General features: G+C 40.5%; 1 protein-coding gene and 1 long non-coding RNA gene across 3 annotated transcripts; both read right to left on the reverse strand.

Annotated features, from left to right (window-relative positions):
• Nucleotides 1–166: 166 nt before the first annotated feature.
• On the reverse strand, nt 167–4,597 carry LOC134177148 (uncharacterized). The gene is made up of 6 exons (XM_062643892.1): nt 4,536–4,597; nt 2,256–2,636; nt 2,076–2,198; nt 1,860–2,015; nt 564–672; nt 167–497 (listed from the first exon to the last, which is right to left on the reverse strand). The coding sequence occupies exons 2-6, from the start codon at nt 2,596–2,598 to the stop codon at nt 305–307; spliced, it is 924 nt and encodes a 307-aa protein (XP_062499876.1). The 5' UTR covers nt 2,599–2,636; nt 4,536–4,597; the 3' UTR covers nt 167–304.
• A 3,467-nt stretch (nt 4,598–8,064) lies between these two features.
• Nucleotides 8,065–10,624, reverse strand: LOC134177149 (uncharacterized). 2 transcript variants are annotated; one of them, XR_009969439.1, is made up of 5 exons: nt 10,575–10,624; nt 9,728–9,819; nt 8,661–8,709; nt 8,549–8,605; nt 8,065–8,215 (listed from the first exon to the last, which is right to left on the reverse strand). It is a non-coding gene; the product is annotated as an uncharacterized LOC134177149 (long non-coding RNA). The 2 variants fall into 2 exon arrangements; XR_009969438.1 differs by lacking the exon at nt 8,065–8,215 and adding an exon at nt 8,437–8,481.
• Nucleotides 10,625–13,018: the final 2,394 nt, after the last annotated feature.

A 13,018-nucleotide genomic window follows, 5' to 3' on the forward strand; every position in this document is an offset into this window, starting at 1 on the left:
TCCCCGTATTTCTCTCTAACCATCCGGGTAATGACGAATTCGAGTCTGAACGTCATTATATAAATACCTAACACACACTGTGCCACAAGTCTACCTGCCACAAACTACTAATTGCAAAAAGCATATATTCCTCTTCGATGGCGTATGATAGTCTTTTTGCATGAAAAAACATGCAACTGTTTACTACCTTTTCTAGTTCATTAATTAATTATTTAACATCCTAATCCTTGATTGCTTTAATTAAATAAACTTAACTAGTAATAACTAATTAACTAAATGTAATCGCATTCTACTGTTGGTCGCCTCAATTCGTATTGACTGCCACATTGTACGCTGGACTGTCGACCACGGGTGATTTTCCATACCCTGAATTCAATGTCAGTACGTTGGGGAGATAAGAGGTAGACGGTACTTCGTAGTCGACAGCACGGCGCGTTTTTTCTTGTTCGTCTAGTTCTCTTTCCACTGTATCACAATCATACTCACCTTCTACAGCACTAAACATATAAGCATATGAAACAGTGTAAAGTGTTAATTAATTAACGATTTATGCAAATACATACTTCAAGCGTTTTCGTCGATAGAAAAAGTACACAGCAAGTACTAACAGGATGACAGCGAAACAGGACAGTGTACCGGCTCCAGCTACTACTCCCACATTCTTCTTCTCATCTGAATGCAAATAATTGCAATGCATAAACTGTTGGTAGATTTGCAAGCGCAATTAATTAAGAAAACAGTAATGCATAAAGCAAGACCCAATCCGTTCCTTCAACTGTATATATGTAGTGTTTTCACGTACGCGTGCGTGTGTGATTTGTATAATTCTAAATATCAGTACTGTATGCATACTTGAATCTGGCCTTAATGTCACTAGTGCACGCATAATGTAAGTAATAACAAAAATGTATGTACAGTATGCATGTATCTATCTGAATGCCTGAAACACACCTTGACATCACTGTCGGGCTTGCTGTTGCTCGCACTAACAAAAACGAGATTACATCAAGCTGCCATGTAATCAAACCAAAAGATAAATTAATCCGGATTAGGGGCCGGTTTTCAACATTGACCTCGACCTCGAAGCCGTTAACATCTGACGCTGACTTCAACGTCAATACCGTGAAACGCCAGCGTCACCGACGACTTCAACGTCACGAAGTTGACATTGACGCTAGAATCATATAACTAAGTTCTCGACGGCCTTTAGAATCCAGAAAGGATTGCTGTCGGAATTAGCGACGCTCTACTGCAATAAAGCTGTTGCTATTGCAGTAGCTATTGAGGCATGCGCAGGACACGCGGGAGATGATGAGCAAGCAGCAAATTTACTGGCAGGCGTAGAAGACGGCATTCACAGCACGAAAGCTCGACCAACGCCTTCTCGGCCGTGCAAAGTCAATGTCTGCTAGCGTTGTGCATGGAAATCTAATAACCTGAATGGCATGTACCCATGCATCTGTTGGTCTATAGAAACTGTGTGTGTTCTCCATGCAGATAAACGATTGTAGGCCACATCGCGTCAGTGTGTCTCTCAAGAAGCCAACAGACACAAGCAGCAACAGTAATAAAGAGCAGCAAAAGTAGAGTGTCCGTATACCCTAAATCACGTGACCGGCCCTTCTATTCAAAGTACAGCTGTTATTAAAAATGCAGTGGACTATTGAGTTGATACACAAGCATCGTATCACTCATCATGTACCCACTCATACAACAGGAAAGCAGCCTCGGAGTTCCTGCCACATAGCACGCTGCGTACATACACATGCAGAAAACACTGCATGTTGCTGGCAATGCTGCGCTGGGCACGTGCAAGTGAAAGTACAGTAGCAACAGCTAATTCTAAGGAAGTCTCTTACTTTTGTTAGAACTTGCATTGCTCGGACAAGTCGTTTTTGGACTATCCAACTGAATTATGTTGTGGTGGCCTCCCAAGTAGCATATCTCTCCAAGAAACTCTATAGGTGGCGGTGGACAATTACAAGCATTGGTTATATTAGTAGCACCTTGAAAGGCTATACACAAACTATAAGCTAAAGCAGCACCACAATGCATAAACAAACAAATATAATTACCTGGAACACACGACCCAACACACGACCCATCATAATCCTTGCAGTAGCAACGATAACCCATAGTATGAATATTAGAAAGACTAAAAAATGAGGCCTTCCCACATGATGAACGCTGACAACCATCTGCAAACAACATCATTAATAAAATCGTTTTGTAAATAGTAGAACACATGACCATACCAAGAGGAGATTCGGACACCATTTTTGTGCTGTAGTAAAAGGTAGTAACAAATGTGCTTGGCAGTTTGCTTCCCTCGCACGTCTCGCCCACAAGTCTAACGCTAAAGCCAGTACAGTTGGCAATCCCAATAGCAAATCGATCGCAAGAGGAGTTCATAGCTTCGCCAATTAATTCTTCAGTACTACCACTGTATTTGTTAACTTGAAGTAGCATGTCAGGTGGTATACAAAGGTTTATTCGTAGCTCAACGTCACGCCTTGTTCCAAAAATTGGTATCCACTCGTAACACACGTAGCTAGGGCCAGGTCCAGATCCCAGGTTAGATTTAGTTGAATTAACCATTCCTCGAAATTGATCAAACGAAGTTAAGGGTAAGTCATCTAGCAAAGCAATCAATGCAAGATTATGCTCAACAGTAAAATGTTAGAATACCCAGGTAACTAACTATAAATCTTGAGGGAACGATCGAGAACCTTTTACAAAACAATGTGTACATCTAAATTCACTGCACTGCAACGCCGCTTCTTATGAACATGTCAAGCTGGTAAGTGGTGCGAATTGGCGTCTAGCAATTAGGGAGGAACGACAGGGCCGCCAATCAAGTACTCTACTGTAGACAAAGACCACAACGCAACAACTGTAAGTCCGTCCAAAACATTTTCTTGTAAAAGGGGAATGTCACATTAAAATATTAATGAGCTGCATATATATATATATATATATATATATATATATATATATATATATATATATATATATATGTTTAAGCGTTTATCTAAAATAGAATAAATTGTGCAAGAAATGTCTGAAAACAAGCACTTCGTGACATGATGTGAGAGTGTCTAGGGTACGAGGCTATCACGTTTCAATTAACTAATTTGACTAGAAATATCCCGCAGCTGCGAATTTGTGCAGGCCATGCACTACAGTACTTCCCAAGATAAATTCATATGCATGCACTTTATTACGAACAACAAGTGATCACAACAAAGAATGCACGTGTTTACATCGTTCAGCACTCAACAATGCAATTGATTACTCAATTCCTATACCAACAAAAATAGGCAAAAAAATTATTAGAAATTGGTAACCTATTGATAGTTCAAACCAGTTGAGGTACAATAAGTGTGTTCACGCTATGGTTTGGGAGTCTGGTTTGAGCTTGTTATCATAATCGAGTTAGTGTTAAACGTTGCACATGCCCCATGGAATGCTGGCTTGCGATGGATTTTCAAACCGTACTTGCAAAGGTAGGTTTGCGGTAACTTGAGTCTGGTTTGGAGCTATCAAAACATTGCTAGCTGTTTAGCGCCTCGTAACCAGAGTAGCAGTCTGCCTAGCGCATACCTACCAAGAGTAGTAGTCGAAATCATCGTCTTACTGTGGTGGATGCTGCTAGAAACAGGGCGTCAACAGCAAGAATCTGGCCCGTGAAAGATGACAGATGACGTCGTTTTCGTCGCTATCGCAGTGCTAGCACAGAGTACCGAAGTGTTGTGTCGTTTGTCATGCGGAGTATGAGTCTAGAGATTCCTGCTCAAACAATGGATCACACCCAGTCCAGTCTGAACAAAGGTTTGTACTGTATATATAGGTTATAGATCGCTGGCGAGTGTTAAACGAAATACACTGCGCTCCGCCCACGAGTTGGCACAAGGGCGAAGCACGAGTGCTAACGAGCTGGGCGCAGCGGGGTGTATTCGTTTATACACTATAACCGGTGTAGCAGCCAGCTGAGACGTTGATGTCCTTGTACAAACAATTTACGTCTTGCTAAACCAGTAGCCCCAGGCAGTTCTACGGCCCGAATTATTGACCGGTCAATATGTAGCGGAAGTGGAATATGTCACTTATTGTGAGCGAATACTGGACACTGATTGGCGCAGACAAAGCTTGGGTGCTACAAGCTAATCTATTTCCTCGTATCACGCAAATCAAAACATAACACACCAAGGTTTGCAAACCATACTGTGAACACACCTAATGCTTAGACAATCATCACAAAAGTCCCCTTGTTCAACATAGCAACGACCTCGTTCTCATATATAGTTACTACCATGCATGACTTGCGCAAGTTCGCAACAAACAGTTACCAAACACCAAACTTGAGATGTTCCAAAAAATAACCAAATATAAAAAAAGACGCTCGAAAGACAAGCGATCCGAGAATCGTCGGATGTTACCAAGAAACGCAACGCCTGCATGTGTTCACACTAGAGTATGAGATTTATTTGCAACGGTGACACGTCATGCCACGAAACGTCCTTGCCTCGCCTTACCTTCAGTCGTTCTAACACGACAGACGACGACACTGATCAAACATGAGAACAATAGACTAGCAGACATCATATCTAGCCTTGCAAGCCAGGCTCTTCCGCGCAGTCGCTAACCGCATGTGAATTACACGACGAGGAGGAGCTTTTACCGGAATTGCATGTTGTGCGCTGCAGCAATTCTGTAAAAAGCTCCTCCTCCTCGTGTGATTCACGTGCGGTTAGATCAGCAACTGCGCGAAAGAGCCTGGCTTGCGAGGCTACAATTATCTTATCTACAGCCAATTCGTCCACGCCGTTAGTTCTATTACAGCTAATCGAATTATCAAAAACTCTGGTTATTCTGATGACCAGAGCCATCGCTCTGATGCTGTAGCTTCGAAGTTCTAACTAAAAGCCGTTTCATTACAAATGTAATAATTGTAAACGGAGTGAGAAAGATCGTCATCTTTGGTGGTATGTATGATAAACTGTAGAACAAGATTACGGACAGACTATATATTATCGTTATAAAAAGTCCGGTAACCAGAGATGTATATAGATTGCAAACCAAGTCTTGCCCCGCCCCGCCGTTCACGGAACTGAGGATTGGCAATCCGGGGAATGACGTAGGAAGGCTGTTCGCGTTCACTTTTTACACGGAAGTGGCTAATATGAGATTGCGGTTGCAACACGTTTGGTCCTTACGTCCTATTACTCATTAGCTAAATACAGGATCAGAAAGTGCACTCTCAGTGGATGAGTTTGACTTCTGGTTTTGGAAAAATAAATAATCTAGATATCTTTTCTATAATTTCGCTTTTCGACTAACATGCGATTACTCCCTACTAGTAGATCACTGTGCCTGACAAAAACTGGACAATGTACATGATGTGTATAGTGACGTTTTTAGATAATTGCCTATTAGAATTATGATAGTGTGATAATGCATGTGTACTCGTAGCCACTTAGCCTTCATCTAGCGTATATTGCTCTTTCCTGTTTACCAGGAAGCTTGAAACACGGATAAAGGAAATCCAAGCTCTGCAGGTTTCGAACGGCATAAATTTCACTTTTCAGTGACCTAGGGTAAACGAGATATAGCAGATTTACGATGTAAAAAGTGAACCCGAATTTTGTTTGAACAGTGCACATGTACCAACAGTGGCGTAGCAAGGGTTTCTTCGGGGTTCAGTTCGCTCCAATATTTATGAACGTGGTTGATCACATATTTGTTTAATCTAGTGGAGAGGTCTATGTACATAATTATACAGTACCGAGATGATACGTTGCAAGTTAATTAATTAGTAAGTGTACGTACATGAAAGTCAAAGACGCCGCAAGACAAGAATTGCACCGCTCCGCTTGTCTGCATCACTATATATGCATCCTAGTTCGTGACTCAATCTACTGAATGCATTAATTGTAGTTGTGCAAAGACGACATTTAATTAAGTATAAGTACACGTGATAATCGTGTAGGAGTTGATTACTATAATTATCAAAGACTTCAGCTAAATTTTTGCTGGAAAGCTTAGAATTTTCTGTATTCAATTCTTACCACGGAACGTGATCTCTGCACATTATATTACTAGCGTACTCTATACTGCGATTGTACTAGACTTTGACATTAAAACATAAGACTAAAGTCAGTGCCGAATTCTTGACTCAATGAGTAATGCACATTGCCTCTTAAATGGTTACTCTCACTACTCGCAGCAAACACAAGTTGAGAAATAATTGAAAAACGTGGTGAAAGAATACCACGTTGTTTAATTTCAACTTATAAATGACACAATTAGACAAACACAACTCCCACTGTCCAACAAGTTGACGTAAAAGGCCCACGTCCGCGCTAATAATTTTTCTCCGTCACTAACTGCATTACTCCCAAACGCAAAATACCATAATTATGTTGTACAAGATTGTTATGTTTGGCTACCCAAATCTCGAAACTTTATAGTATAGCTATTAATTAAGTAAAGGTATTATGTATGAGTTGCAATAGGTAGAACAATTGAAAACGCAGAAACAATCGACTAATTAAAAAAGGCCGTGTCCCCATATACTATAGAGGCTATAAACATGTTTAGAAGTCGTTTACATCTAAACAGAGTAACAATAGAAAACGTAACCCTTTAGTGGCTTGTCAAAACATGGCAGTCTTGACGTTCACTTCTAGTGATTAAGTTATAACCTAACCAATTTCATAATTAATTAACTATAAGAAAATGCAGATTTTGGCATAATTGCGTTCTGATGTCTGTTTCCTAGTTCTGATCGGTTACTACATCATACGGTGGATCGTCGATCACCGATGTTTCTTCATACAATAGACTCCTTGTCAGTACGTCGGGCTGTCGTCCAGAATCAACCACTGTCTCGTACGTTGCCCAGCCTCGTGTTGTACTGTACGTAACAGTAAGTGACCGCAGGACAGGCGCTGTAATGTCGGTGGTCTTGGATACCCAGTCGTTGAGGTGCTCGCGCCACAAGATCTTGCATACTCCTGCTCTACTGCTATTCATGATACAAGAACCTTTTGTTTTGTTTTGTTTATCTGTTGTCGCATATTTCTTATGCAAGAATTTATTACTGACGTATTGGTTCATCATTCGTGATGAGATGGACTGGCTTGTTGCGTGTCATTCTCCGTTCGTTGTGCAGAAAGGGCGTCAATCTGTAGGACGACTCAGTAGTAATCTAGCATAGATAGATGCACGAGACACAATTGATCAGGCAATGCACGGAGCGGTACCGCGCAACGACATCTTGTGATCAATTTTATTGTTACAATGTGATTACGGTCACAAGTCGGAGTCTGCATGGTCACCACTGTGTTGGAGGATGGCAGCGACGTCGCCAGAATTTCATGGTTGGGCGGGCCAGGCTACCAGTAAACATCAAACTCAATTAACGTAGACCGGTTACATAGAAATCGGCTATACATGGGATTGATTCGGACTGTTGCCTATTGCATGATGATGATGCATTCATGTATAGTCTACATGTGTAATCTACTGTAGCAACTATGACTGTCAAGGATGTCTCTGCTAGTCAGCGAGCACACGTCAATGCAATATCAAGAAACAGTTAGCCATGCATCCGGACGCGAAAAATCGTACCAATGGACTACTCCAGTTACCCCCATGCAGGAGTGCGCATAAAATTTTCCAAAGGAAAGAGGAAAGTATGGATTTAGTTTATTCATATCTGTATACCAGAGCCCAATGTACCAAAACACAATGTACACCAGAGCCCATATAAGGCTCTACCAAAGACAAGGATACCGCATTGCAAGGCACACACATTCTCTATTCTGAAGAGGCTCGTGAGCAAACATTATTATGAGGAGAGGCTCTGTGCTCAAGCCGTGATTTCTGAGACGGAAACTTCAAAGAGGGTTGACGAGTGATGTCATCCATACCTCTGTCTAGCTGGAGTGTAACTGCAGAGAATTGCCCAATGTATACGGGCGATGCACGGACCTACCCACTTACAGTGTACGGAAATCTCTTACAAAACAATGCTTAGCTACTTTTCCAGTGTTAGTGCACGAAAGAGCCAAGATATCACCTCATACAATCTTTTCTTTCTAAGCATATCAGCCCACATTCCAACAATCCTGTCAGACTAAGATCTCTTCCATGGACTAAACACATCACAGAATTGCAGTGAGCGTGCCTTCTTCTGGAAACGCAAGTGCAACTACACACAAGACCGTCAACCAAATTCGCACAGTCGACGAGAAAAGAAACGACAGTATGCAGATACCCCGCAAGTACACCCATCAACAATACTTGCCCATATCACACACGCGCGCGCGCACACACACACACACGCGCGCGCGCACACACACGCACGCAGACAAACGCCGTTGTCTCATTATAGTTTCAGTAGTTTTCCAGCGATCACGGTCACCTCCACTAAACTATGCGTTCAAACAAATCAAAACAAAACTAAAACGCCCTTCGCTATAAACAAAAAGCTATAAAAATCTCCTAAAATAACGGCAGTGGTAATAATTGCATTATGACCAACCTTTCTACAAACTTGCACACACGGAGAATAACACGCAACGAGTTGAATCCATCAAACCTGTAGCAACCACCACATGGCAACAACATATTTTTCTGCTCACTGTAGATGTCACCTCACAATCCCCTTTAACCACGGGCCCACACTGACTCCTACAAATTGACCTACAAATAGAGATGCCCATAATGAAACGTGGCACAAGAAAACATGCCATTAATTGACGAACATCTAAAGAGCGTAATAAACGGCAGATAAGCAATGACCATCGTCTTTATCAAATGGGCAAGAGAGGCTGTGGTTGACAATATCTTAAAACACTGCAATCTATTCTAGCGGATATGTACACCAATATGGTACACATATGGATCTTGTTTATACGACCCGTGTTATCGAACAACTCTCAATTGATCACATTTGCACACCTATTTCAGGGGTTAAACGTGTGGCGTGATCTTCAATTTGTACGTAATCTCGCCTTTGGTGTTTATCAGTTCCTGATAGGAATAAGATACCCTGGAAATACTCATAAGCTCAAGTTCGTCTGACTGTTGCCAGTGTTGATCGAATCCACAAGCACATGATCGCTCTCAAAGAGTATACAGTGAGCTGTCAGTGACGAACGAGAATGATTTCAGCTGTTCTTCTCTCAGTTCTCTGCGTGGGAATCTTTGTCAATACATATCCAGCTTACGCTGATTTGTCAAATGCGGGTACTCATCATCAGAAGTCTTTCACAAGAACATCGTGCAATCTTTCAACTACATTCCAGGTGTTCCACCATGGTAACTGTTCGGTTCAAATGCGTCTAAGACAATGCTCGGGTCAATGCCACAGCAAGACACAAGCCTATAGATCCACAAAAGATGACACAGTCAACGTATACTTGAAATCAAATTGCCAATGCTGCCTCGCTCCAAAACATCGCACAATATCTGTGAGGAAGTATGTCCACTGTCCAAACGACACATTCATTCTTCACGTGCAGGAACCACTATGGTGTGAGTGCATCACCTGCTTCTAGTCGTAGACTCTTTAGAGATTGAGAACAAGTTAGAAAGCTTGTTTTTAGCGTTAGAGACAAATTGTAGATTGAACACTTGATAAATATGTTACTCAACTGACTGTGTGTAAGTAGCTTGTCAATACAATAGCAAAATTGACACAACCTGTTGTGAGACTAACCTCAACCTCAGTTTTCCCATGTCCACATCCATTTTGCACAACAGAAGCAATAATTGATAATGAATACAAAATACTTCTCATATGTCTTGCTGCTACAGTATGAGAAAGATTATCAATGTCGTTTGTAAACATGTAAATTGTATAACGTTCTTTAATCAATTAGTGCTTTGTACAGTTGTTGTCATCACAACTAACTACACAACAGTGTGATTGCCCATCAACTATTATTAGTATCAATTACTATTAATCTATTAATAGTCTTTGTTGTGTGTGTATAGCTAAGAGTTTCAGCAAACTGTCAGTCAACCTTGATAAGCATGGCCACAAGCTCCATCAGTGTATCTAATGTGTTGAATACAAGTTTGTAAGCTCAGTAGGCTATCTGCAGTTGTTGAACTGTTCGTAGTGCATGCAGCCCTGAATTAATAATTTAGGATTCTTTTAGTATGTTGGAACCATACTGAACAAATGTTGTGATTTGAAATGTCTCCAGAAGTCGTGATTAGACAATCAGTTTTTCTTAAGTTTGTTTCAAGAATCAACAAATTCTTAATTAATTAAATATCTAAGGTACACATAAACCAAGTTTCAGTAGCAAAGCGAATAAGCATGCTTCAACCTCACTCCCAACCTGCATGGAGTAACGTGCGCTACTGATTTCAATACAAATAAAACTGTACAACAGCTGTACCTTAGATGACCCATTTTTACCGTTTTTGGTAACGTGTACCGCTACGCTACGCGTGTACTATTAGCAGTAACTCCCTAGACCCATACACAAACACACGCTTTGTACGCAAACATATCGTCGTTGATGTTTCGTCAGTACACTAGACTGCTTACCTACTTTCAGTAGTTCCAAAATAATACGGCAAATCGCTGTAGTCTGCTCTACACATGGCTCTATTATTGTTCCAAGTCCCGTATGTACGAAGTCCCGTAATTGGTACCACAGGTCCCGTATTTGATACCATTGGTTCCCGTATACGGTATCGTATAGTTGGCAGCGTAGTATCGATGACCCACAACAACTAAACTTTACTCGAGTCTGCTACAAATGATGGCGTATTGATGAATGACGCTGTTTTGTAAATTTGCTCCGTTTTGTACTCCCAAACAACAATAACGTAGTCACATAGATGCATCGTAACACGCATGCGCACAGTATTCAAACTTGTAAAACACTAAAAACATAAAAAACAATTAACAAGATTTTTCAATAGTTTAAAATAATTTGTGACATATTAGCCTAATTTGAGCTCCTACACACTACATGCCTTTCTACAAGCAAGAATCAGCGTATACTGTATACACATACATTCCTTGTGACAAGTTTTAAACCTTTAATTTTTGCATCAAAGTAAAATGCTATTAAAATTTACCTTTAAATTTAATTTTTGCTTTTGTATGATAAAAAGTGCAACATATCATAATAATGTGAACTAACAATCTTCAAAAACCTTCCATTTTACAACCATGTCAAGTACACTGTATGCCTAGCATACCATCATCAAGCCTTAATAAAACCAATTAATTTTTCTGTCTGTCTGACTGTTTTTCTGTCTGTCTGTCTGTCTATCTGTCTGTCTGTCCGTCTGTTTCTCTGTCTGTCTGTCTGTCTGTCCCTCTGTCTGTCTCTCTGTCTTCCTGTCCATCAAATACATATATTTTCATAAATCAGTACTATTACAAGCTATATAATAATTTCAATTAAATATCTCTATAAACTACAGTTTCTTTGTTTGTTCGTTTGTCTGTACTTTAGGAATTTATCTCAAGTAGGTTCAGATTAGCGCAAACAGTTGTTGTTTCTAATTATTGAGAAGTTTTGTAACTTATTTTGCGTCTTTTAGTGTTTCAAATTTGAATACTGTGAATATGCGTGTATTTAACTTAATTTATTAATTAGGTGACTACGATTTTACGTTTTTTAGAGCTATGAATAGAACAATTTAAGAAAAGGTTGTTGTTTATCAACACGCCATCAGTTCTAACAAAAAACCGGAAACTTTAGTTGTTGTAAGCTATACGCTGCCAACCAAAAGGTATCGCGTACAAGAGTAAAAATTTCGAATACGGGACTTGCGGTACCGATTACGGGACTTAAAACTCTGCATTCGCACCCAGAACTCTTGCGTAATGGTCAACGACTGTGAGTTTGCGTAGATACAAAGCGTGTGTTTAGGTATGACTTTAGTATGAGTTAACTGTTGCTAGCTAGCAGTTTGTGCGACGACAGTCCTACTGAAACTGATAAAAAATGAACATCCGGTAAAGGCTACATTTTGTACATTTTTATTTAACCGTTCTATGCACTGACGCAGGTTTCAGGTTGTGTCTGTGTTTGCCATACGCGGCCACGTCTTTTGTCCATTCGCAACCGAAATCGACAAGCACACTCGGCACGCAAAGAGAATTAAGGTTTGCATAAATCAATTTAGAAAGTTACGCACCGGGTAAAATCTCTCGATTACTCAAACTCTACACATTCCAGTTTATTCAAACACACGCCCACACCAGTCCTGCGTAGACTGTACATGTCGTCGTCTTTCGCAAAGCTTCGAACAATCAAATATTTCTTGCCGATTGAACTTACTCTTGTAGCCCCTTCGTTTCTCTCCAAATTCTGATTATATTTGCACCAAATCCAAGCTCCTGTTTCTGTACTAAGCGCTACACAGAGAGTATGTCGACTTCTATCAAAAAAGCTCGAAGACGAGATTCGAATTCATTGACCACATCCGGGACCTCGCAACAAAGATTTTACATGACGTGTAACACGCTTAGACTGCGTCTCTTCCGTCAGTATCTTACCCGTACGAAGGACGGGCATGGATCTAAAGTCCGTTTCAGAATTAAAGTCATCTCTGTCTATGGGGAGTGGCTTAGGAAACCTAACACTCTATAATGTACCGGATGTTCAATTGTTGTAGCGGTCTCATTACCGCGTGTCCAATACCTTAATTGCCAGTAAACTACGCAGAACAAAGCCGACTGTGCTGTAGAAAGCAATAGAGAGTCTTGACTGTACTTAGCGTTCATATTGCATTCTCAAATTGTTTCTAGTTATTATTTAAGGCAACATACCAATGTAATAAGGGTAGGTATGTAATTAGAACGATTGACAAGACTCCACCTTTAATCTCATTATTTTACTGGAATCTTTATATAACTCGGCCACTCTTGTTTAAAGCATTCTACAAATGAGATGCGCGCTTAATTGAATAAAGCAAACATATAGCTTTCCAATGATACAGTACCCGTATAAGCTCACTCCGTTCTACGGTTACG

Source organism: Corticium candelabrum, chromosome 3, assembly GCF_963422355.1.
Source record: "Corticium candelabrum chromosome 3, ooCorCand1.1, whole genome shotgun sequence".
Classification (NCBI taxonomy): Eukaryota; Metazoa; Porifera; class Homoscleromorpha; order Homosclerophorida; family Plakinidae; genus Corticium; species Corticium candelabrum.

Excerpts from the sequence above, each read along its gene's own strand:
- LOC134177148 (XM_062643892.1), bottom strand. The coding sequence starts at position 2,598 with ATGGTTAATTCAACTAAATCTAACCTGGGATCTGGACCTGGCCCTAGC. Across the intron at positions 2,199-2,255 it reads GGTGTCCGAATCTCCTCTTG|ATGGTTGTCAGCGTTCATCA; the intron begins GTATGGTCATGT and ends TGTTGTTTGCAG. Across the intron at positions 673-1,859 it reads CAATGCAAGTTCTAACAAAA|ATGAGAAGAAGAATGTGGGA; the intron begins GTAAGAGACTTC and ends ATTTGCATTCAG.